The sequence below is a fragment of the Phyllobates terribilis genome, unplaced genomic scaffold (assembly GCF_046119375.1).
Source record: "Phyllobates terribilis strain yellow unplaced genomic scaffold, ASM4611937v1 Scaffold_9__5_contigs__length_417890890, whole genome shotgun sequence".
NCBI classification, from domain to species: domain Eukaryota; kingdom Metazoa; phylum Chordata; class Amphibia; order Anura; family Dendrobatidae; genus Phyllobates; species Phyllobates terribilis.
This window is the reverse complement of record NW_027362769.1, coordinates 163584694-163610301: the sequence shown is the minus strand read 5'-3', so window position 1 is coordinate 163610301 and position 25608 is coordinate 163584694. Positions and strand designations below refer to the sequence as shown.

General features: G+C 44.7%; 1 protein-coding gene across 1 annotated transcript in view; it reads left to right on the top strand.

Annotated features, from left to right (window-relative positions):
* THSD7B (thrombospondin type 1 domain containing 7B) overlaps positions 1 to 25608 on the top strand; it is a 760515-nt gene that overhangs the window by 463671 nt on the left and 271236 nt on the right. Inside the window, exon 13 of the mRNA XM_073647255.1 lies at positions 20247 to 20441. Within this exon, the coding sequence (XP_073503356.1) occupies positions 20247 to 20441 (195 nt within the window). The remainder of the gene's footprint in view (positions 1 to 20246; positions 20442 to 25608) is intronic.

Below are 25608 nucleotides of genomic sequence, written 5' to 3'. Positions count from 1 at the left end.
TGCCAACTCTCTATCCGCGTGCGGCCTCTCCAGCTGTGACAACTAAAATCTAAATGGACGTCTTGTAAAACTCCCAAAGACATCAAGAAAGTAAAGATACTTCTTCTTCATTTGTATCAGTGCCTCCAGTACTTAGTGGGTTCTAATATTCCCAATGCCTCCAGTCTCCGGCGGTGACAGACCCTTACTGCCGTTGTATCACCATTTTCTGGAATCCTTAACTTTTTTTTTCTGCCAATGGAGCTTTACAAGAGCTTGTTTTTTTGCATTGGGAGCTGATTTTTTTTTATTTTTATTGATACCATTTTGGCGTTACATTTTAATTGCCTTTCGCTGCATTTTTAAGGGGAAAGGTGCAGTGACCAAAAATAAGGCAATTTTGATTATTTTATTTTTTTCTGTTTAGCAAACGTGATGTTTTTTTTTTATTTCATTATTTTTAAATTGGGAAAAGGGGAGGAATTATATAAACATTTTATTTTGTTATTATTTTTTTTTCAATATTTTACATTTTCATTTTTACTTCATTTTTTTTTATTCCCCTAGAAGCTTTGAACCCGTGATCAATTGGTTGTTTGTACAATATACTGCAATACTACAGCATTTCAGTTTGTAGTGGAAATGACAAGATTAGGCCCCTAGCTGACATGGAAACCCCCTCGTCACCCCATGATCGCATCACGGGAAGGGTGGGGTGATGGTTATTGGAGCAGTCGTGTCACTCGAATGCCAAAGATTGGGGCAGGTGCTCTCTTCAGAGCCCACTCAACACTTGCACTCAACATGTGATGTACATGTATGTGACATTTTAGTAAGGGGTTAAGTGCAATCTGTAAGGCAGTATGCCAATGTGGGTTTTGGGGGCCGTGGCATATAACTCCCTAATTGTTAGCCTCTGTAGAAATTTTTAGGTCAAACGACTACTAGAAATGAATGGCATCACTCAATGGTTCACCTATAGAAACCTGCAGCTTCATCTCCCTCCTCCCATCTAATTCCTGCCTTCTATTCACTATAAGAATATATTTTCTATATATAGAAAGCCTTGTTTTCCAAAACAATTGGGAAAGGGGATAATGTGCTAATTTTTTCTTTATGAAATATTTTCACCCTGATCCGTCCAGTCTGATTCTCTCTGCCAATTGCTACCCAAAATGGGTCTTCTCAATGGTAATGACAGAGATGCTGCGCTGCATATGCTCAGTGAGCACAACTGTCACACATTATATTGTTGAGGGCAGGACTGGCCAATTAGAGGAATCGTCCAGGGGCCGAATTAATGAACGGATTCGGACAATCTGGGTTCCATGCTGTCTAATCAAATCATAAAAGAAGGTAGTGATTGTTTCCAATATGGCTGCCACCAAGAATGTTTTTAAAAACAAAAAAGAAATAGCTACAGCCTTAAGAATAATACTAAATGTGTATTTTCTCTCCATTTCTATTCTACAGACCTCTATTTCATCAAGAAAAGTTAAATTAAAAATGCAAAACATTCCCTTTAAATTTGGGGAGGAGCCTAATTTCAGTAGCTGTGCTTCCACTCGGTTCTATTTAGCTTCGCTCTTCTATATTTTGCATATGGGAGAAGTGTCATCCCCAGAATAAGGTGCGGGGGAGTGAGAGCTGATAGAGACGTCTGCCTGCGCACCCCCTATAGCTATGCCTCAGTTTTAGTCCTGTTACTGTTCCCTTTAAGGAAACTAAAATTCGGGTTCTGAATTTTTTTTCTTTTTCTGGTTCTGAAGCTGTGAAATTAGCAGGGCTGTATTTCTCCTTGGGGGGATCAAGGGTCTTTTATCATTCGGCTCCCCCTTTATTGCGCGGAGTTCTGAACAGGAAAATGATAAAGAATATTTAATGATATTATAAATACAGAGCCGCTTTGATGAAAGTCACAATGACACAAGGTAGCGTCTTTCTTGGACACTTTGTTGTTTTATCTTTACTTTTCTTCATCTCAAAGTAAGATCCGAACTTGTTAAATAGCAAATTATTTCCAGGGGGTCTCTGAGATGATCAACGGCGCCTTTGTAATACATTGTACCTGATATTTCCGGGGACAGAACATTGTTTATCATCTTTGTTCTATGGGGCTGAATATTTAGCGCTGAGATTCTTGGAGTGATCATTACTTCAGAACTTCAGAGGAAACATTTCTTATGTACAGTCCCAGCCTTAGACGTCCTGATGGTTTCTCCTGCATTTCCCAAAGGGACAAATAAATAATAACTTTTATTAGGAATAAAAGTCTGTGTTCACCTTTGAACTCCTTGTCTGTAGGTCTGTGCTGAATAATTGCAGATATAAAATGGTCAGACCTTTATTCTTCTGCTCCAGATCCCCTGCACTCTGTGCACAGTTATTAGGCAGAGAGTATTTTCACCATTTCATCAGCTTTTCCACCTCCAAACTGTATAAACCTGACTACTGATTGCATGAAGCAGATCGGGGGTTTTATCAAGGTGGCAGAATTATTAGCAGCTTGTTTTCCTCAGGCAAAATGGGACAAAAAAAGATTTAACTGCCTCTGAAAAGTCACAAATTGTTAGAGGATGCAGCCCTGGAAATTGGAAAGATAATGAGGCGATTACAGAACTATTAAAAGTTTTGTTGCAAATAGTCACCAGGGAACAAAAAAAGAGAGAGAAATAAAACCGCAGATTAACTGCTGAAGATACAAGAAGAATCAGAGGTGAAGCCACCAGGAGAGACACGGCTGAGGTGAGGAGGCCGAGCCCGACCACCACTGAGCAAGACCCAGAACTACAAGGTGTTCAGTGCTCAGAGACACGGCCGAGGTGAGGAGGCTGAGCCCGACCACCACTGAGCAAGACACAGAACTACAAGGTGTTCAGTGCTCAGACATACGGCCGAGGTGAGGAGGCCGAGCCCGACCACCACTGAGCAAGACACAGAACTACAAGGTGATCAGACAGACGGCTGAGGTGAGGAGGCTGAGTCCGACCACCACTGAGCAAGACACAGAACTACAAGGTGTTCAGTACTCAGAGACACTGCCGAGGTGAGGAGGCTGAGCCCGACCACCACTGAGCAAGACACAGAAGTACAAGGTGTTCAGTGCTCAGAGACATGGAGGAGGTGAAGAGGCTGAGCCCGACCACCACTGAGCAAGACACAGAACTACAAGGTGTTCAGTGCTCAGACATACGGCCGAGGTGAGGAGGCTGAGCCCGACCACCACTGAGCAAGGCACAGAACTACAAGGTGTTCAGTGCTCAGACATATGGCCGAGGTGAGGAGGCTGAGCCCGACCAAGACTGGGCAAGACCCAGTACTATAAGGTGTTCAGTGCTCAGAGACACGGCCGAGGTGAGGAGGCCGAGCCCGACCACCACTGAGCAAGACACAGAAGTACAAGGTGTTCAGTGCTCAGAGACACGGCCGAGGTGAGGAGGCTGAGCCCGACCACCACTGAGCAAGACCCAGAACTACAAGGTGTTCAGTGCTCAGGCATACGGCCGAGGTGAGGAGGCTGAGCCCGACCACCACTGAGCAAGACCCAGAACTACAAGGTGTTCAGTGCTCAGGCATACGGCCGAGGTGAGGAGGCTGAGCCCGACCACCACTGAGCAAGACACAGAAGTACAAGGTGTTCAATGCTTAGAGATACGGCCAAGGTGAGGAGGCTGAGCCCGGCCACCACTGAGCAAGACACAGAAGTACAAGGTGTTCAGAGACACTGCTGAGGTGAGGAGGCCGAGCCCGACCACCACTGAGCAAGACAGAGAACTACAAGGTGCTCAGACATACGACTGAGGTGAGGAGACTGAGCCCGACCACCACTGAGCAAGACACAGAAGTACAAGGTGTTCAGTGCTCAGACATACAGCCGAGGTGAGGAGGCTGAGCCCGACCACCACTGAGCAAGACCCAGAACTACAAGGTGTTCAGTGCTCAGAGACACGGCCGAGGTGAGGAGGCTGAGCCCGACCACCACTGAGCAAGACCCAGAACTACAAGGTGTTCAGTGCTCAGAGACACGGCCGAGGTGAGGAGGCTGAGCCCGACCACCACTGAGCAAGACACAGAAGTACAAGGTGTTCAGAGACACTGCTGAGGTGAGGAGGCTGAGCCCGACCACCACTGAGCAAGACACAGAACTACAAGGTGCTCAGACAGACGGCTGAGGTGAGGAGGCTGAACCTGACCACCACTGAGCAAGACACAGAACTGCAAGGTGCTCAGTGCTCAGACATACGTCTGAGGTGAGGAGGCTGAGCCCGACCACCACTGAGCAAGACACAGAACTACAAGATGTTCAGTGCTCAGAGACACGGCCGAGGTGAGGAGGCTGAGCCCGACCACCACTGAGCAAGACACAGAAGAGAAACGTCAAGACTGGGACTAGTAATATCTGATACAGATTGTTCACAGGTTTTATGGACTGATGAGATGAAACGACTCTGGACGGAGCAGATGGACGTGTATGGTCACGGCCTCACTATCAGTATTTGGTCAGTATTTGGTCAGTAATTTTTCTCAGGAGTGGGAGCCAAAACCAGGAGTGGGTGATAAATGCAGAATTGGTGACTTGTATCTATTATACCTTTTCTCTGATTGTTCCTCACCTGGTTTTTACTCCCACTCCTGAGAAAAAGTACTGACCGAATACTGATAGTGGGGCCGTGGCCTAAGCAGGTTACTTGAATGCAACAGCGCAGACAATGACGTTCACTTTCTTACAGATGGGCCGTAGCTGGATCAGTACCTGGCACCGACCTCCACTTCCACTCGGACACCAGCGAGATGGAGGTGGGCGCTGCTATGTGTGGGATTTTAAACTGGAGCAAGTTGGACATTTTTGGGTTGAAGATGGATCAAAATCATCTCCCAAACCTCCTGCCGGTGATTAGAAGACATTTTCTTCCAGCAGTGGAGCAGGAAAGTCTGCGTCTCTCCAGAAAACCAGGATTGTTCTGCAGGACGAGGCTCCATCACAGCATCGAAGTCTCCACTGCTCGGGGCCAGGAAAGATGGAGAATAATGACCGACCCCGTCCTCACTGGACCTAAACCCTGGTGAGAACTTGTGGCCCTTCTCACACGGGAGATTTATAGTGAAGGAGAACAGTCGCCTCTCTGATCAGTGTCTGGGGCTGTGGTTGGTGCTACCCAAAAAGAAGAAGAACCTGACAGACTCCATGAATGGAGATTATGACTGTGACTGAGAAGAAGGGCGGCCATATTACTATGTATATTACTATATCACTACTGAGGAGAAGGGTGGCCATAGTACTATATGTATTACTATATCACCACTGAGGAGAAGGGCGGCCATATTACTATATGTATTACTATATCACCACTGAGGAGAAGGGCGGCCATATTACTATATGTATTACTATATCACCACTGAGGAGAAGGGCGGCCATATTACTATATGTATTACTATATCACATTGAGGAGAAGGGTGGCCATAGTACTATATATATTACTATATCACCACTAAGGAGAAGGGCGGCCATATTACTATATATATTACTATAACACCACTGAGAAGAAGGGCGGCCATATTACTATATGTATTACTATATCACCACTGAGGAGAAGGGTGGCCATAGTACTATATATATTACTATATCACCACTGAGGAGAAGGGCGGCCATATTACTATATGTATTACTATATCACCACTGAGAAGAAGGGTGGCCATATTACTATATGTATTACTATATCACCACTGAGGAGAAGGGCGGCCATATTACTATATATATTACTATATCACCACTGAGGAGAAGGGTGGCCATAGTACTATATATATTACTATATCACCACTGAGGAGAAGGGCGGCCATATTACTATATATATTACTATAACACCACTGAGAAGAAGGGCGGCCATATTACTATATGTATTACTATAACACCACTGAGAAGAAGGGCGGCCATATTACTATATGTATTACTATATCACCACTGAGGAGAAGGGCGGCCATATTACTATATATATTACTATAACACCACTAAGGAGAAGGGCGGCCATATTACTATATGTATTACTATATCACCACTGAGGAGAAGGGCGGCCATATTACTATATATATTACTATAACACCACTAAGGAGAAGGGCGGCCATATTACTATATATATTACTATAACACCACTAAGGAGAAGGGCGGCCATATTACTATATATATTACTATATCACCACTGAGGAGAAGGGCGGCCATATTACTATATATATTACTATAACACCACTAAGGAGAAGGGCGGCCATATTACTATATGTATTACTATATCACCACTGAGGAGAAGGGCGGCCATATTACTATATATATTACTATATCACCACTGAGGAGAAGGGCGGCCATATTACTATATATAATACTATATCACCACTGAGGAGAAGGGTGGCCATATTACTATATGTATTACTATATCACACTGAGGAGAAGGGCGGCCATATTACTATATGTATTACTATATCACCACTGAGGAGAAGGGCGGCCATATTACTATATATATTACTATAACACCACTGAGAAGAAGGGCGGCCATATTACTATATGTATTACTATATCACCACTGAGGAGAAGGGCGGCCATATTACTATATATATTACTATATCACCACTGAGGAGAAGGGCGGCCATATTACTATATATATTACTATAACACCACTGAGAAGAAGGGCGGCCATATTACTATATGTATTACTATATCACTACTGAGGAGAAGGGCGGCCATATTACTATATATATTACTATATCACCACTGAGGAGAAGGGCGGCCATATTACTATATGTATTACTATATCACCACTGAGGAGAAGGGCGGCCATATTACTATATTGGTCACAGATATATAATGTATATGAAAAAAAAACATGTCAGAAATAAATTTTTGTACATTTTGAGTCGTTGGTTATTCTCACTGCAACAGATGAAAGTGAACAATTGAGATGGAAACTGTATGTTCTTCATATATAGTTCCCCTTTAATTCTGCGCATAAATATATTCTCCTAATACAAAACCTCACTTTTTTACTTTCTTACATAATCAGATTTATTAACCTTTTGGATTGTCTGACATCACTAGAGTTGTTCAGTAAAATGAATCACCAAAAATACAAATTTTCTAATAATTTCACAATGTACCGTATATATACTCGGGTATAAACCGACCCGAGTATAAGCCGAGGTACCTAATTTTACCACAAAAAATTGGGAAAACTTATTGACTCGAGTATAAGCCTAGGGTGAGAAAGGCAGCAGCTACTGGTAAATTTCCCCATCCTGGTACGTATGGCCCTCTCATGCCCAATCCTGGTATGCATGGCCCCCTCATCCTCAATCCTGGTATATATGGCCCCCTCATCCCCAATCCTGGTATTCATGGCTCCCTCATCCCCAATCCTGGTATATATGGCCCCCTCATCCCCAATCCTGGTATTCATGGCTCCCTCATCCCCAATCCTGGTATATATGGCCCCCTCATCTCCAATCCTGGTATGTATGGCCCCCTCATCTCCAATCCTGATATGCATGGCCCCACTCATCCCCAATCCTGGTATGCATGGCCCCCTCATCCCCAATCCTGGTATGCGTGGCCCCCTCATCTGAAATCCAGGTATGTATGGCACCCTCATCTCCAATTCTGATATGCATGGCCCCCCTCATCCCCAATCCTGGTTTGCATGGCCCCCCTCATCCCCAATTCTGGTATGCATGACCCCCTCATCCCCCAATCCCAGTATGCATGGCCTCCTCATCCCCCAATCCTAGTATGCATGGCTTCCTCATCCCCCAATCCTGGTATGCATGGCCTCCTCATCCCCCAATCCTGGTATGCATGGCCCCCCTCATCCCCAATCCTGGTATGCATGGCCTCTTCATCCCCCAATCCTGGTATGCATGGCCTCCTCATCCCCCAATCCTGGAATGCATGGCCTCCTCATCCCCAAATCCTGGTATGCATGGCCTCCTCATCCCCAAATCCTGGTATGCATGGCCTCCTCATCCCTAAATCCTGGTATGCATGGCGTCCTCATCCCCAAATCCTGGTATTCATGGCCTCCTCATCCCCAAATCCTGGTATGCATGGCCTCCTCATCCCCAAATCCTGGTATGCATGGCCTCCTCATCCCTAAATCCTGGTATGCATGGCCTCCCCATCCCCAATCCTGGTATGCATGGCACCACTCATCCCAATCCTAGTATGTATGGCCCCATCACTGCACACATAAAAAAATGAAACACTTATATCACCTTCCTTCCTCCCCTCTGCTCCTGCGCTGCGTCCTGTCTGCCAGCAGCTCATGTCAGCATCTGATCAGCGCATGGCATCACTGCCATGCGCTCTCAGATGCTGATGTGAGCTGCCAGCATATTTACTCACAGTCCCGGCGTGGAGAAGAGTGAATATGCATTCTCTTTAGTACCGGGCACTGTCAGCAGGAGCTGTGGCTCAGCACTCCTCTGTACGTGCTACTAAAGAGAATATTTTTTCTTCTTCATGCCCATGGGAGTGGAAAAAAGTGAATATTAATTTCTCTTTAGAGGCGGGCACATGTGGTAGCTGCAGCAGCCGGCTACTGCATGTGCCCGCTCCTCCTCCGCCGCAACCCCACCATCACTATCCACCACCGGAATTTCTATATACACAAGTATATACCCGATTATAAGCCGAGGGGGGCATTTTCAGCGCAAAAATGTGCTGAAAAACTTGGCTTATACTCAAGTATATACGGTACATTACTTATCCTGCACTGATCCTGAGTTACCGTACAACCCTGTATTATACCCAAGAGCTGCACTCACTATTCTGCTGGTGCAGTCACTGTGTACATGTTACACATACGCTGCCTAAGTTCAGATAGGGGCGAGACCGGTTACATGAATTCGTTAGAATCCTGGGGGAACCGTTACTCATGGCGACCATAGGCTGCAGCTTCTTTCAGGCACATGATAGATTCAGTTGCTGACCAGACACATCTGACATGAGTCCTCAGAAACGGTAGAACAGTAACATTTAATGAGGCACGGCTAGTGCAATTTAAGAGTCTCTTTGAGCAACAGGCTCCAGTAACAACAGTACAATCTCCTTCGCAGCACAGTAGTACACAGTCTATCCAGTAGCACAGTACAGCACAGGCTTTTCCTTCACAAGGACTCAATAGTACACAGCATTCTTTAGCCTGCATGGAGATGGAGGGGGGGAGGGTTTGATGAGGGAGATGATCCCTATGACAGGATTACTTCCAGTCCTTATCTTTCAGCCCGATAATACTCCACACTGTTAGCTCAGGGAGTCTAACTGACCTTTGTTTAGCTTCCCTCCTGACCTGAATTCTGCTCCCTTGCCTTCTGTGAGATACAGATCACACACCTCCTTTCTCTTCAGCTCTAGCCAGACAGTAAACAACTTCCTCACAATCCCCCTGGGGCTCTGCTAAAAACACTGTCTCCTGTGACGGTTTACCCCTCTAGTTTCTGGATGCTTCTGGAGCACAACACTTCCTGTCTCCTGTGCTTGTGTTACTTCTAATAGTTGCTGGATGCTTTTGAAGCAACAGCACTACTTCTGCATGCCACATACATACATTGCATTACTGATCCTGTACTGATCCTGAGTTACATCCAGTATTATACCCAAGAGCTGCACTCCCTATTCTGCTGGTGCAGTCACTGTGTACATACATTACATTACTTATCCTGAACTGATCCTGAGTTACATCCTGTATTATACTCCAGAGCTGCACTCACTGTTCTGCTGGTGCAGTCACTGTGTACATACATTACTGATCCTGTACTGATCCTGAGTTACATCCTGTATTATACTCCAGAGCTGCACTCCCTATTCTGCTGGTGCAGTCCCTGTGTACATACATTACATTACTGATCCTGAGTTACATCCTGTATTATACTCCAGAGCTGCACTCACTATTCTGCTGGTGCAGTCACTGTGTACATACATTATATTACTGATCCTGTACTGATCCTGAGTTACATCCTGTATTATACTCCAGAGCTGCACTCACTATTCTGCTGGTGCAGTCACTGTGTACATACATTACATTACTGATCCTGTACTGATCCTGAGTTACATCCTGTATTATACCCCAGAGCTGCACTCACTATTCTGCTGGTGCATTCACTGTGTACATACATTACATTACTGATCCTGTACTGATCCTGAGTTACATCCTGTATTATACTCCAGAGCTGCACTCACTATTCTGCTGGTGCGGTCACTGTGTGCATACATTACATTACCGATCCTGAGTTACATCCTGTATTATACTCCAGAGCTGCACTCACTATTCCACTGGTGCAGTCACTGTCTACATACATTACACTACGATCCTGAGTTACCTCCTGTATTACACCCCAGAGCTGCACTCACTATTCTGCTGGTGCAGTCACAGTGTACATACATTACATTACTGATCCTGAGTTACATCCTGTATTATACTCCAGAGCTGCACTCACTATTCAGCTGGTGCAGTCACTGTGTACATGCATTACTGATCCTGAGTTACCTCCTGTATTATACCCCAGAGCTGCACTCACTATTCTGCTGGTGCAGTCACTGTGTACAGACATTACATTACTGATCCTGAGTTACATCCTGTATTATACTCCAGAGCTGCACTCACTATTCTGCTGGTGCAGTCACTGTGTACATACATTACATTACTGATCCTGAGTTACATCCTGTATTATACTCCAGAGCTGCACTCACTATTCTGCTGGTGCAGTCGCTGTGTACATACATTACATTACTGATCCTGAGTTACATCCTGTATTATACTCCAGAGCTGCACTCACTATTCTGCTGGTGCAGTCACTGTGTACATACATTACATTACTGATCCTGAGTTATATCCTGTATTATACTCCAGAGCTGCACTCACTATTCTGCTGGTGCAGTTGTAGTGAGCTGGCCGGCTCTGGCTGTTCTGTGATCATTGAAATAGAGTCTGTTACAGAAGTGATTACGCAGGTTGATGTTGCCACCTTGTGGCCAGAGGTTGCACCTGCGCAGGGTGTGATGACAGAGAAAAAGACTGTGCCTCCTGTGTCCCGCCCTAGAGAGTCACGTGACCAAAGTGGGAAGCAGAAAAAAGCGCGCGAAGAGTCTGCTGTGGTCTGTGAAAAGAGCCAGGACGGTGTGCAGGCCCTCGTGCGTGGCGCAGGAGAGACTCTCAGCGGGATTTCTTTTACCTGACACCATATCCTCGGGGCCTTCCCCAGCTTCTTCACTGCTGAGGGATACAGCTATTACACTCCGTGCTACTGGAGTGTGGACTACATAAGGGATCCACCAAAGCTGCTATCCGGATCGGAGAGACTGTAAGCGGGTCCTCTGGCGAGAGGCCGAAGTATTCCCTCCTTTCAGCGTAATTTGTTGTTCCTGTTTTTTTCTCCGGCTGGGACGCCCTCCTGCAAAGACAGACAGGCCTGCGACGGGGGACACATCCTTCTGGAGTAAAGGACTGGTAACGTGTGAGTAGGGACAGTGAGGGTCAGCTTATCACTACACGTTATTACTGTGCATATTTACGGTTGTCATTTATTGTTTTTTTTCTTTGCTGTGTTAAAAATGTATACGAGTAAAGATACGGTTATCAAGATGGAGTCTGTGTGTGGGGATCTTGCTTGGCCAGATCATAGATACCAATGCGCGGCCTTGCCCGCGGTCACTTCACAGTCACTGTGTACAGACATTACATTACTGATCCAGAGTTACATCCTGTATTATACTCCAGAGCTGCACTCACTATTCTGCTGGTGCAGTCACTGTGTACATACATTACATTACTGATCCTGAGTTAACTCCTGCATTATACCCCAGAGCTGCACTCACTTTTCTGCTGGTGCATTCACAGTGTACATACATTACATTACTGATCCTGAGTTACCTCCTGTATTATACTCCAGAGCTGCACTCACTATTCTGCTGGTGCAGTCACTGTGTGCATACATTACATTACTGATCATGAGTTACATCCTGTATTATACTCCAGAGCTGCACTCACTATTCCTCTGGTGCAGTCACGGTGTACATACATTACATTACTGATCCTGAGTTACATCCTGTATTATACTCCAGAGCAGCACTCACTATTCTGCTGGTGCAGTCACTGTGTGCATACATTACATTACTGATCCTGAGTTACATCCTGTATTATACTCCAGAGCTGCACTCACTATTCTGCTGGTGCAGTCACTGTGTACATACATTACATTACTGATCATGAGTTACATCCTGTATTATACTCCAGAGCTGCACTCACTATTCCTCTGGTGCAGTCACTGTGTACATACATTACATTACTGATCCTGAGTTACCTCCTGTATTATACTCCAGAGCTGCACTCACTATTCTGCTGGTGCAGTCACTGTGTGCATACATTACATTACTGATCATGAGTTACATCCTGTATTATACTCCAGAGCTGCACTCACTATTCCTCTGGTGCAGTCACGGTGTACATACATTACATTACTGATCCTGAGTTACATCCTGTATTATACTCCAGAGCAGCACTCACTATTCTGCTGGTGCAGTCACTGTGTGCATACATTACATTACTGATCCTGAGTTACATCCTGTATTATACTCCAGAGCTGCACTCACTATTCTGCTGGTGCAGTCACTGTGTACATACATTACATTACTGATCATGAGTTACATCCTGTATTATACTCCAGAGCTGCACTCACTATTCCTCTGGTGCAGTCACTGTGTACATACATTACATTACTGATCCTGAGTTACCTCCTGTATTATACTCCAGAGCTGCACTCACTATTCTGCTGGTGCAGTCACTGTGTGCATACATTACATTACTGATCATGAGTTACATCCTGTATTATACTCCAGAGCTGCACTCACTATTCCTCTGGTGCAGTCACTGTGTACATACATTACATTACTGATCCTGAGTTATATCCTGTATTATACCCCAGAGCTGCACTCACTATTCTGCTTGCGCAGTCACTGTGTGCATACATTACTTTACTGATCCTGAGTTACATCCTGTATTATACTCCAGAGCTGCACTCACTGTTCTGCTGGTGCAGTCACTATGTACATACATTATATTACTGATCCTGTACTGATCCTGAGTTACATCCTGTATTATACTCCAGAGCTGCACTCACTATTCTGCTTGTGCAGTCACTGTGTGCATACATTACTTTGCTGATCCTGAGTTACATCCTGTATTATACTCCAGAGCAGCACTCACTATTCTGCTTGTGCAGTCACTGTGTGCATACATTACTTTACTGATCCTGAGTTACATCCTGTATTATACTCCAGAGCTGAACTCACTATTCTACTGGTGCAGTCACTGTGTACATACATTACTTTACTGATCCTGAGTTACATCCTGTATTATACTCCAGAGCTGCACTCACTATTCTGCTGGTGCAGTCACGGTGTACATACATTATATTACTGATTCTGAGTTACATCCTGTATTATACTCCAGAGCAGCACTCACTATTCTGCTGGTGCAGTCACTGTGTGCATACATTACATTACTGATCCTGAGTTACATCCTGTATTATACTCCAGAGCAGCACTCACTATTCTGCTGGTGCAGTCACTGTGTGCATACATTACATTACTGATCATGAGTTACATCCTGTATTATACTCCAGAGCTGCACTCAATATTCCTCTGGTGCAGTCACTGTGTACATACATTACATTACTGATCCTGAGTTATATCCTGTATTATACCCCAGAGCTGCACTCACTATTCTGCTGGTGCAGTCACTGTGTGCATACATTACATTACTGATCCTGAGTTACATCCTGTATTATACTCCAGAGCTGCACTCACTGTTCTGCTGGTACAGTCACTGTGTACATACATTACTTTACTGATCCTGAGTTACATCCTGTATTATACTCCAGAGCTGCACTCACTATTCTGCTGGTACAGTCACTGTGTACATACATTACTTTACTGATCCTGAGTTACATCCTGTATTATACTCCAGAGCTGCACTCACTATTCTGCTGGTGCAGTCACTGTGTGCATACATTACATTACTGATCCTGAGTTACATCCTGTATTATACTCCAGAGCTGCACTCACTATTCTGCTTGTGCAGTCACTGTGTGCATACATTACTTTACTGATCCTGAGTTACATCCTGTATTATACTCCAGAGCTGCACTCACTATTCTGCTGGTGCAGTCACTGTGTACAGACAGCAGTGGTATAACTGTCCCATGGTAGATGGGGGGCCAAGAATCTGCAGTCTCACATTGCGGATGGCTACCACACAGATCAGTTATTCTCCCTACAGCTGGATCCTATAACGCTGGATACGTCTGCCTTTACTGATACGGGCTTCTAAAACAAATTTCATTCACCGCGCACATTTACTACAACTTTGAAAAGTGAAGCGCTAATCTCTCAGCTGTCACCGCGCTTATTTCCCAGCTTGCAGCGGTAACCTGGCAAGTGAATAAACGTCGACGAGGCCTTCACAAATGACAGATGTCTGTCGCAGAGAGAAATTTAAATGCAATTTTCCTTTTTTTCTTATGAAGTTACAAAACCACTTCTAGTTTATTGGCTGCGCCGTGTTCTGACAGCAGACACATTTATCTCCGAGACCTCAGACCGCAGGACCAGTCTGCAGTATTCACCCCAAACTGGGACCTCCTGCAGATTGTGGACATAAGGTTTCCTTCCAGATCATGTATGGTATAATTTCTGATATTTTATTTTTATCATTTCTACAAAGAAAGCCTGTCTTATCTGGGTATGATATATGATCAGGGCTGCCACTAGGAGTTTCGGGGCCCCATAATGTCAAAATTTCCGGGCCCCCTTCAGATTCCGCCCAATCTCCACCCCAGCTCTGCCTCCACTCCTTGAACCTTCCACAGTCCCACTTCCCACTCTTGGAAAAACTACACTTCTGCACCACGTCGTCACCAATCACACATTAACAGTTCCCATTGAACCATATCTATAATATAAGAGGCCAAGCATCCCTCTGTCTGAAGCCTCCATAGACTGCGCATGCGTGAAGCGCAGTCTGGCTCCGGACAGAAGAGCGCATGGAGCCGTTACAGGTAAGAGGAGTGTATGACACCAGAGATCGCGGTATGCCTAGACACTGAACGCATACCGCGATCTCCGGCGCCATACTTACATACTCACCTGACCGGGAGGAGTGTTGCCGCGGCGCCTCTCTTGTGGCCGGAGACCGGGGGCGGAGTGAAGGCGTCGGAATTGGCGCATGCGCATAGCGCTATCCGGCGCCATTTTACTGAAGACACATTTGCAGTGTGTCTTCAGCAAAATGGCGCCGAACAGCATGGTATGGGCACGCACGTAGTCCAGCGCCACACTCCTCCCCCGGCCTCCGGCAGAACAGGACACAGCAGCGCTGGAGCACAGGGAAGAAAGGTGAGTATAAGTGGTTTTTTTTTGTATGTGTGCAGCGTGAAAGGGATGAGGGGGAATTGGGAGATGAGGGGGCCACACATACCATGCTTGGGGGATGAGGGGTACCATACATACCCCTCCCTCATCAGCGTCTCCTCCCTCATCAGCGTCCCCTCCTACATCAGCATCCCCTCCCTCATCAGCGTCCTCTCAGCAGCCTCCCCTCCCTCATCACAATCCCCTCACCAGCCTCCCCTCCCTCATCAGCCTCCCCTCAGCAGCCTCCCCTCCCTCATCAGCCTCCCCTCCCTCATCAGCGTCCCCTCAGCAGCCTCCCCTCTTTCATCAGCGTCCCCTCAGCAGCCTCCCCTCCCTCATCAGCGTCCCCTCCCTCATCAGCGTCCTATCAGCAGCATTCCCTCATCAGCATCTCCTCCCTCATCAGCGTCTCCTCCCTCATCAGCATCTCCTCCCTCATCAACTTCTCCTCCCTCATCAGTGTCCCCTCCCTCATCAGCATCCCCTCAGGAGCCTCCCCTCCCTCATTAGCCTATCCTCCCTCATCAGCGTCCCCTCACCAGCCTCCCCTCCCTCATCAGCCTCCCCTCAGCAGCCTCCCCTCCCTCATCAGCGTCCCCTCAGCAGCCTCTCCTCTTTCATCAGCGTCCCCTCAGCAGCCTCCCCTCCCTCATCAGCGTCCCCTGAGCAGCCTCCCCTCCCTCATCAGCGTCCTCTCAGCAGCATCCCCTCATCAGCATCTCCTCCCTCATCAGCATCTCCTCCCTCATCAGTGTCCCCTCCCTCATCAGTGTCCCCTCCCTCATCAGTGTCCCCTCCCTCATCAGTGTCCCCTCCCTCATCAGTGTACCCTCCCTCACCAGCCTCCCCTCCCTCATCAGCGACCCCTCACCAGCCTCCCCTCCCTCATCAGTGTCCCCTCACCAGTCTCACCTCAGCAGCGCAGTGCAAACACACACACACTTTCTTACCTTACCACCTGTTGCCGCTGTCCCCGCAACACATGTGGCACGCTGCTGCTCTGGTCCAGATTGAATATGAGCGCGCAGCATGTCACATGACCGGCATCAGGACCATGATGCACCCCGGTGTGGACTAAAAATACAGCGGTCATTTCCGTCCGCCGGGTGCATCATGCGCTGAACTGTTGTCCCTAAGAGGCCCGGTAAGGAGAAGCAAAAAGAGCGGGTGCTGTGGGCTTGGGGCCAGGGCTGGCCGGGCCTCCCCTTTTTGCTTCTGGTCCCTGGGCCCCATACACCAGTAAGGGCAGTAATGCCCTTATGTCGGCCCTCTATATGGCACGATAATATTGTGATACAGTGCTGAAATAATAGCAACATAATATATCCAGACAATACTGCCATACATTGCTCAAATAATATTAACTTAATAATATACTTGGATAATGCCGCCATACAGTGCTGAAATAATAGCAACATAATATAGCAAGATAATACATTGCTCAAATAATATTAACATACTATTCCTGGAAAATGCTACCATACATTGCTCAAATACTGTAATATAAACATAATATTCTCAGATAATGCCTAAATACATTGCTCAAATAGTATTAACATAATACTATACCAGATAATACCACCATAGATTACTGAAATATTGGCAAAACTATGTACCCAGATAATACTGCCATATAATGCTAAATAATAAAATGTTATTAATATTGTTTGTGGTATAATTTGTTATTAAAATTATTTGAAAGTGTATGGTGATATTATCTTGGTATATTTTCTTAAAAATATTTGTTGTGCTGTAAATTGTGTATAGTTTGTTATTAATATTATTTCAGCAATGTATGGTGGTATTATCTAAGTACGGTATATATTGTTATTAACATTGAGCAATGTATGGCGGTATTAACAGTATTTTCTGGACAAATTTTCTTATACATATTATTTGACCATTGAATTATTTAGTTATATTTACTACCACACATTGCTGAAATATTATCTGGACATATTTTATTAATATAATTTCAGCAATGTATGGTGGTATTATCTGGACAAATATTCTTACAAATATTCTCCAAGTGGTGATGTAACTGTGTATTTCTTGTTGTTAATATTATTTCAGCAATGTATGGCAGCACAATCTTGGTATATTTTTAATTAGCTTATATTCTGTTACGTATACCATATGACCTTTATTATACTTTGTTATTAATATTGTTTTTAACAATGTATGACGGCATTATCTGGATAGATTATGATATTAATATTGTTTTATAAATATATGGCAGTATTATCTGGGTGTATTTTATTATTTAATATTATTTCAGAAAGGTACGGTTTTATTACCTTGTTTTTTTTTTTTATTTATTCATACCACACAGGGATTTTTTTTTAGTAATATTATTTCATCAATCCATGGCGGTATTATATGGATATCATTTTTTTGTAATATTTCAGCAGTGTATGGCAGCATTATCTGGATATATTATGATATTAATATTGTTTTTATAAATATATGGCGGTATTATCTGGGTGTATTTTGTTATTAATATTATTTCCGAAAGGTATGGTTTTATTACCTTGGTATTTTTTTTTTATTTATTCATACCACACAGGGATATTTTTTTAGTAATATTATTTCATCAATCCATGGCGGTATTATATGGATATAATTTTTTTGTAATATTTCAGCAGTGTATGGCGGCATTATCTGGATATATTACGATATTAATATTGTTTTTATAAATATATGGCGGTATTATCTGGATGTATTTTGTTATTAATATTATTTCAGAAAGTTACGGTTTTATTACCTTGTTTTTTGTTTTTTTTATTTATTCATACTACACAGGGATATTTTTTAGTAATATTATTTCATCAATCCATGGCGGTATTATATTGGTATATTTTTTTTTAGTAATATTTCAGCAGTGTACGGCGGTATTATTTCGGTATAATATTATGTTATTATAATTGCTTGAGCAGTGTATGGATTTATTTTGGCGTAAATATTTGGGAACGATGAGTTTTTATGACTGCGGGAATCTGCATGGGCGGGAAGACGATGATCGGGGACCGAGCCCATGCTGAACTATTGCACCTGGGCCAATGAGCTTTTAGAAACGATTCTGTAATTTTGATACTTTCCATTTAACATGATTCCAATGGGTTTATTGTATCGAGTTGCCAAAAGGAAGTTTTCATTTTAGAGGAATCTTCTTCTGAAAACAGTCATTTGTCAACCAATCAGACGGCTGGTAGAGTTGCTGGCACCGTCTTATCTCTACAGATGGCGCCTAGGGCCGCCTCATGGTGTGATCCTATACGGAGCAGGCATTGTCATTTATTTCAGATGTTCGGAAGTGAGTGTTCGCGGTCCCCGGCACGCTGTGAGGAATGTCACTTATTAACAGTCACAGGTTGTGAGGATGACAGATCTCGCTCCATTTTAAAGACTTTTTCTTCGCACAGCGAGGGGCGACTTTCTTCTCGGGAAGCGGCGGCTCATAAATCCTCACTTAAATAGGTTCTTCTAAGGTACGATACAAAGTGTTTTGGTGCTTTAATGTACATCGACCTGATACATGTGGCAAGTTACTATGGTGACAAAAAAAAATAAAAAATATGTATAATGTACTTTTATGATCCGCTGCTTGTCAGCGCTATTCACGACAGATTCCCACTTATTCTGAAGGCTTTGTATCCGTAGTCTGGATGCGAGGAATATATGCAGCTGCCGTGCATTACAATAAAATGTCAAACAAAAGTATCTCTACCATTCGCGGAGAACAAAAAATGTTTTTGAAATTTTCGTTTTTTTTTTTTTAATCTAAAAGTTAAAAAAAAAAAAAGATTCTAAGTGAGGAAAAAAATTATTGTGGACGGTGACCATTTATTTATCCATAATTTCAGGTCTGTTTGAGTTTCGTCACTAGAGTTGAGCTAATTGATTAGAAACAAGTTGAATTTTATACAATTTGCTGGATCCAGTGATTACAAACAATTCGAGCTTCGCTTTGCACAAATCGCCAAAAATGATGGCCGCTGCCATTTTACATATTGCCGAAGATTGCATCCGCCAGAGAAGGTTGAAAAGACTGGGAACACGGTCGGATGCTTTTCAGCTTTCATATATCACATGGTATAGCGCAGCCAATCAGGAAAGACTATTGAAGCCTGTATAAAAGCTGAGGCAGGGAATGCAGCAATTATTCTGTGGAGAAACTGGATAGTGCAACAACGTCACAGCTTAACAATAAAGAAAGAGAGAGAGAAAGCCATAAAATACTGAACTAATTGTACAGATAGTGTGTGACAGCCCAGCTGATCAGAACGCTTACCATCCATTTACCCATAGTCATATGTGTTGAGGTCACTTTGACATTACTAAGACTGTCTTTGTGTTGAAAAAGCTTGAAAAGGGGGTTGGATACAGTCCTGGGAGACCTCAAAGTGTTACATGTGTCTTTTCAGGGCATTTGGCATACTGTATATGCAAAATGAAATGAATTCATTCGCTATAAATCACATTTTTGGGAAAAATTTGGTAAAATTTTGAACTTGAATTTCAAAAGATTTGCTCATCTCTACCATCTTCATATTGTTTACATATCCTCTGCTGCACAAAAGGGCCCCTTGTTTCAGTGGTACCACATGCGACTGCCTACTTTGCCCACATATTGCCCCACCCTTGCTTAGTAGCCAGGCAGAGAAGTATCAGGCTTTTCTTTCCTTTTATATATATTTTTTATTATTGAATCTATTCCAGACTTTGAAACAAAAACCTACAATTACTACTCTACTGAAATATATATTGTGACAAACTTTCGAAAGAGGTCAGACATTAACTCCATTGTGGTCTTGTCTTCCAGAGGTGAACTGTGTCACTGCTGATGATCGTCCTGCTGATGTGACTGAATGTCTTCGATGGGCCGGTCCAGCCCCACCCTCAGCTCAGAAGTGTAACCTCCCCTGCAAAGATTATTGTACATTTACCCCATGGACTAAATTTACCTCTTGTACCCCAAACTGCACCTCAACTAAAATAAGGAGAAGATCCCTCACAGGTAGGTTACTTACTCCCATGCACCTTCCATAGTCATTAATTACAATGATATAAAATGTTGAGCACTTGATGTGGTGATGATTTGTATTTTATTAAACTCCAGAGCTGCACTCACTGTTCTGCTGGTGGAGTCACTGTGTACATACATTACATTACTTATCCTGTACTGATCCTGAGTTACATCCTGTATTATACCCCAGAGCTGCACTCACTATTCTGCTGGTGCAGTCACTGTGTATATTCATTACTAGTGTTGAGCGATACCTTCCGATATCAGGAAATATCGTATCGGATTGGATCGGGCCGATACCCAAAAAGTATCGGATATCGCCGATTCCGATACCGGAAACCAATGCAAGTCAATGGGACACTAATATCGGAATGAAAATAAACCCTTTCTTTCCTTGTAGGTTAATTCTACATAAAGTAAAACAACTAAGAATAATGTAGAATGTATTATGCGAAAAGCCGGCAATTCATCAGCGCATACACCGGTACCCGACAATTTACAACAGAAAGAATAGAGCTTCACACATAGATTAGATAGATAGAAACATGTCAGTCACATATATAAGAAGTACAGTGACAGTGTTGCTTACTGTACTTGTCATTTAGTGTAAAGGATTTATTAAAAAAAATATTAGTGTTTTCGTGCACCGTCTCTTTAAAAAAGCCGGCCGGCAATTCAGCAGCGGTACCCGACAATTTATAACAGAAAGAATAGAGCTTCACACATAGATTAGATAGATAGAAACATGTCAGTCACATATATATGAAGTACAGTGACAGTGTTGCTTACTGTACTTGTCATTTAGTGTAAAGGATTTATTTAAAAAAATAATAGTGTTTTCATGCACCGTCTCTTTAAGAAAGCCGGCCGGCAATTCAGCATCTGTACCCGACAATTTAGAATAGAAGGAATAGAGAATCACACATAGATTAGATAGATAGAAACATGTCAGTCACATATATATGAAGTACAGTGACAGTGTTGATTACTGTACTTGTCATTTAGTGTTAAAATAAAGGATTTATTTAAAAAAAAATTGGCGTGGGGTTCCCCTTAATTTTAGGCTCTAGCGGAGGTTAAGCAGACAGCTGGGGCAAATGTTTGAAGCCTGGGAAGGGGGTAATACCCACGGAGCTTCCCAGGCTACTAATATCAGCCCCCAGCTGAATACCTAGCCTTTACTAGCTATTAAAATGGGGGAACCCCCCCAAAAAAATAACGTGGGGTCCCCCCTAATTTAATAGCTAGCACAGGCTAGGCAGACAGCTGGGGGCTGATATTAATAGCCCAGGAAGGGTGCCATGAATATTGGCCCCCTCCCAGGCTAGAAACACCAGCCGTCAGCCGCCCCAGAAATGGCGCATCCATAGGATGCGCCAATTCTGGCACTTAGCCTCGCTCTTCCACGCTGCCCTGGTGCGGTGGCAGGGGGTAATGGGGTTGGGGTTGATGTCAGCTTATAATGCCAGCTGACATCAAGCCCAGGTTAGTAATGGAGAGGCGTCTATAAGACACCCCCATTACTAACCCCATAGTCAAAGTTAAAAGAAAACACAAACACCCAGAGTAAAGTCCTTTAATTGAAATAAAGACACAATTCTTTATTGTTCTAAATTAAACCATACTTACCATCACGCCCATTCCAGCTGAAGCCAACGATCTCCTGCAATAAAAGAAAAATAATAAAGCAACCTCATCCTTACCTTTCGATGGTTCCCAGGACAGCTCCAGCTCTGCTACATCGAGATGACAGGCTGGACCGCAGCAGAAAGCTGCCATCCAGCCTGTCATCCCGCAGACACTGAGAAGCGCAGGCATGCTTGCGCTCCTCAATGTCTCTCTGTGACGTCATCCAGATGAGCCGAGTTCATGTCCAATGAACTCAGCTCACCTCATGCACGTCACTGACAGCGTGGGAAAATTCTCCTGCACTCAGCGCTTCAGCGTGAGAATTCTCCCACGCTGTCAGTGACATACATGAGGTGAGGTCATGTCCAATGAACTCAGCTCACCTCATGCACGTCACTGACAGCGTGGGAAAATTCTCACGCTGAAGTGCTGAGTGCAGGAGAATTTTCCCACGCTGTCAGTGACGTACATGAGGTGAGCTGAGTTCATTGGACATGACCTCGGCTCATCTGGATGTCGTCACAGAGAGACGCTGAGCAGCGCAAGCAAGCCTGCGCTTCTCAGTGTCTGCGGGATGACAGGCTGGATGGCAGCGTTCTGCTGCGGTCCAGCCTGTCATCTCGATGTAGCAGAGCTGAAGCTGTCGTGGGAACCTTGGAAAGGTAAGGATGAGGTTGCTTTATTATTTTTCTTTTATTGCAGGAGATCATTGGCTTCAGCTGGAATGGGCGTGATGGTAAGTATGGTTTAATTTAGAACAATAAAGAATTGTGTGTTTATTTCAATTAAAGGACTTTTTTCTGGGTGTTGTGTTTTTTTAAATACTTTACTAGAAATTCATGGCGGTCATGTCTAATATTGGCGTGACCCCATGAATTTTGGGCTTAGGGCCAGCTGATAATGCCAAGCTGGCCTTAACCCCTTTATTACCCAGTGAGCCACCGCACCAGGGCCCTGGATGAGTTGGGTACAGCGCCAGAAGATGGCGCTTCTATGAACGCGCCATTTTCTGGGGCGGCTGCGGACTGCAATTTGCAGCGGGGGGGGGCCCAGAAAGCTTGGGTCTCCCTGCGCTGCAGATTCCAGCCCCCAGCTGCCTAGTTGTACCTGGCTGGGCACAAAAATAGGGCGAAGCCCCACGTCAATTTTTTTTAAATCATTTCAGGAAATTCATGAAATAATTAAAAAAAATTGATGTGGGGCTTCGCCCTATATTTGTGTCCAGCCAGGTACAGCAGGCAGGAACGGGCTGCCCCCAACCACCAGCTGCCTATTTGTACCTGGTTGGACACAACAATATAGGGAAGCCCTTTTTTTCTTAATTATTTCATGAATTTCATGAAATAATTAAAAAAAAAAAAAACGTGAAGCTTCTCCCTATTTTTGTGTCCAGCCAGGTACAACTAGGCAGCTGGGAGCTGGAATCTGCAGCGCAGGGAGGCCCAAGCTTTCTGCCCCCCCCCCCCCCCCCCCCGCTGAAAATTGCAGTCCGCAGCCACCCCGGAAAATGGCGCGTTCATAGAAGCTGGATGCTGTACCTGGCTGGCATACAAAAATATGGCGAAGCCCACGTCAAAAGTTTTGGGAAAAATTAATTAAAAAATAAATAATAATTTAGGGACTGCATCTTTATTAACTCCTCAAATGTCATTTAGTGTTAAAATAAAGGATTTATTTTAAAAAAAATTGACGTGGGGCTTCGCACTATATTTGTGTCCAGCCAGGTACAGCAGGCAGGGACGGGCTGCCCCCAACCACCAGCTGCCTATTTGTACCTGGCCGGACACAACAATATAGGGAAGGCCTTTTTTTCTTAATTATTCCATGAATTTCATGAATTTAAAAAAAAAAAACGTGGAGCTTCGCCCTATTTTTGTGTCCAGCCAGGTACAACTAGGCAGCTGGGGGCTGGAATCTGCAGCGCAGGGAGGCCCAAGCTTTCTGGGCCCCACCCGCTGCAAATTGCAGTCCGCAGCCGCCCCAGAAAATGGCGCGTTCATAGAAGCGCCATCTTCTGGCGCTGTACCCAACTCATCCAGGGCCCTGGTGCGGTGGCTCACTGGGTAATAAAGGGGTTAGGGCCAGCTTGGCATTATCAGCTGGCCCTAAGCCCGAAATTCATGGGGTCACGCCAATATTAGACATGACCACCATGAATTTCTAGTAAAGTATTTAAAAAAAACACAAACACCCAGAAAAAAGTCCTTTAATTGAAATAAACACACAATTCTTTATTGTTCTAAATTAAACCATACTTACCATCACGCCCATTCCAGCTGAAGCCAACGATCTCCTGCAATAAAAGAAAAATAATAAAGCAACCTCATCCTTACCTTCCCATGGTTCCCAGGACCGGTCCAGCTCTGCTACATCGAGATGACAGGCTGGACCGCAGCAGAACGCTGCCATCCAGCCTGTCATCCCGCAGACACTGAGAAGCGCAGGCATGCTTCCACTCCTCAGTGTCTGGCTGTGACGGCATCCAGATGAGCCGACAATGAACTCGGCTCACCTCATGTACGTCACTGACAGCGTGGGAGAATTCTCCTGCACTCAGCGCTTCAGCGTGAGAATTTTCCCACGCTGTCAGTGACGTGCATGAGGTGAGGTCATGTCCAATGAACTCGGCGCACCTCATGCACGTCACTGACAGCGTGGGAGAATTCTCACGCTGAAGCGCTGAGTGCAGGAGAATTTTCCCACGCTGTCAGTGACGTGCATGAGGTGAGCTGAGTTCATTGGACATGACCTCGGCTCATCTGGATGACGTCACAGAGAGACACTGAGGAGCGCAAGCATGCCTGCGCTTCTCAGTGTCTGCGGGATGACAGGATGGATGGCAGCGTTCTGCTGCGGTCCAGCCTGTCATCTCGATGTAGCAGAGCTGAAGCTGTCCTGGGAACCATGGAGAGGTAAGGATGAGGTTGCTTTATTATTTTACTTTTATTGCAGGAGATCGTTGGCTTCAGCTGGAATGGGCGTGACGGTAAGTATGGTTTAATTTAGAACAATAAAGAATTGTGTCTTTATTTCAATTAAAGGACTTTTTTCTGGGTGTTTGTGTTTTTTTTAAATACTTTACTAGAAATTCATGGTGGTCATGTCTAATATTGGCGTGACCCCATGAATTTCGGGCTTAGGGCCAGCTGATAATGCCAAGCTGGCCTTAACCCCTTTATTACCCAGTGAGCCACCGCACCAGGGCCCTGGATGAGTTGGGTACAGCGCCAGAAGATGGCGCTTCTATGAACGCGCCATTTTCCGGGGCGGCTGCGGACTGCAATTTGCAGCGGGTGGGGCCCAGAAAGCTTGGGTCTCCCTGCGCTGCAGATTCCAGCCCCCAGCTGCCTGGTTGTACCTGGCTGGACACAAAAATAGGGCGAAGCGCCACACATTTTTTTTTTAAATTATTTCATGAAATTCCTGAAATAATTAAAAAAAAATTGACGTGGGGCTTCACACTATATTTGTGTCCAGCCAGGTACAGCAGGCAGGAACGGGCTGCCCCCAACCACCAGCTGCCTATTTG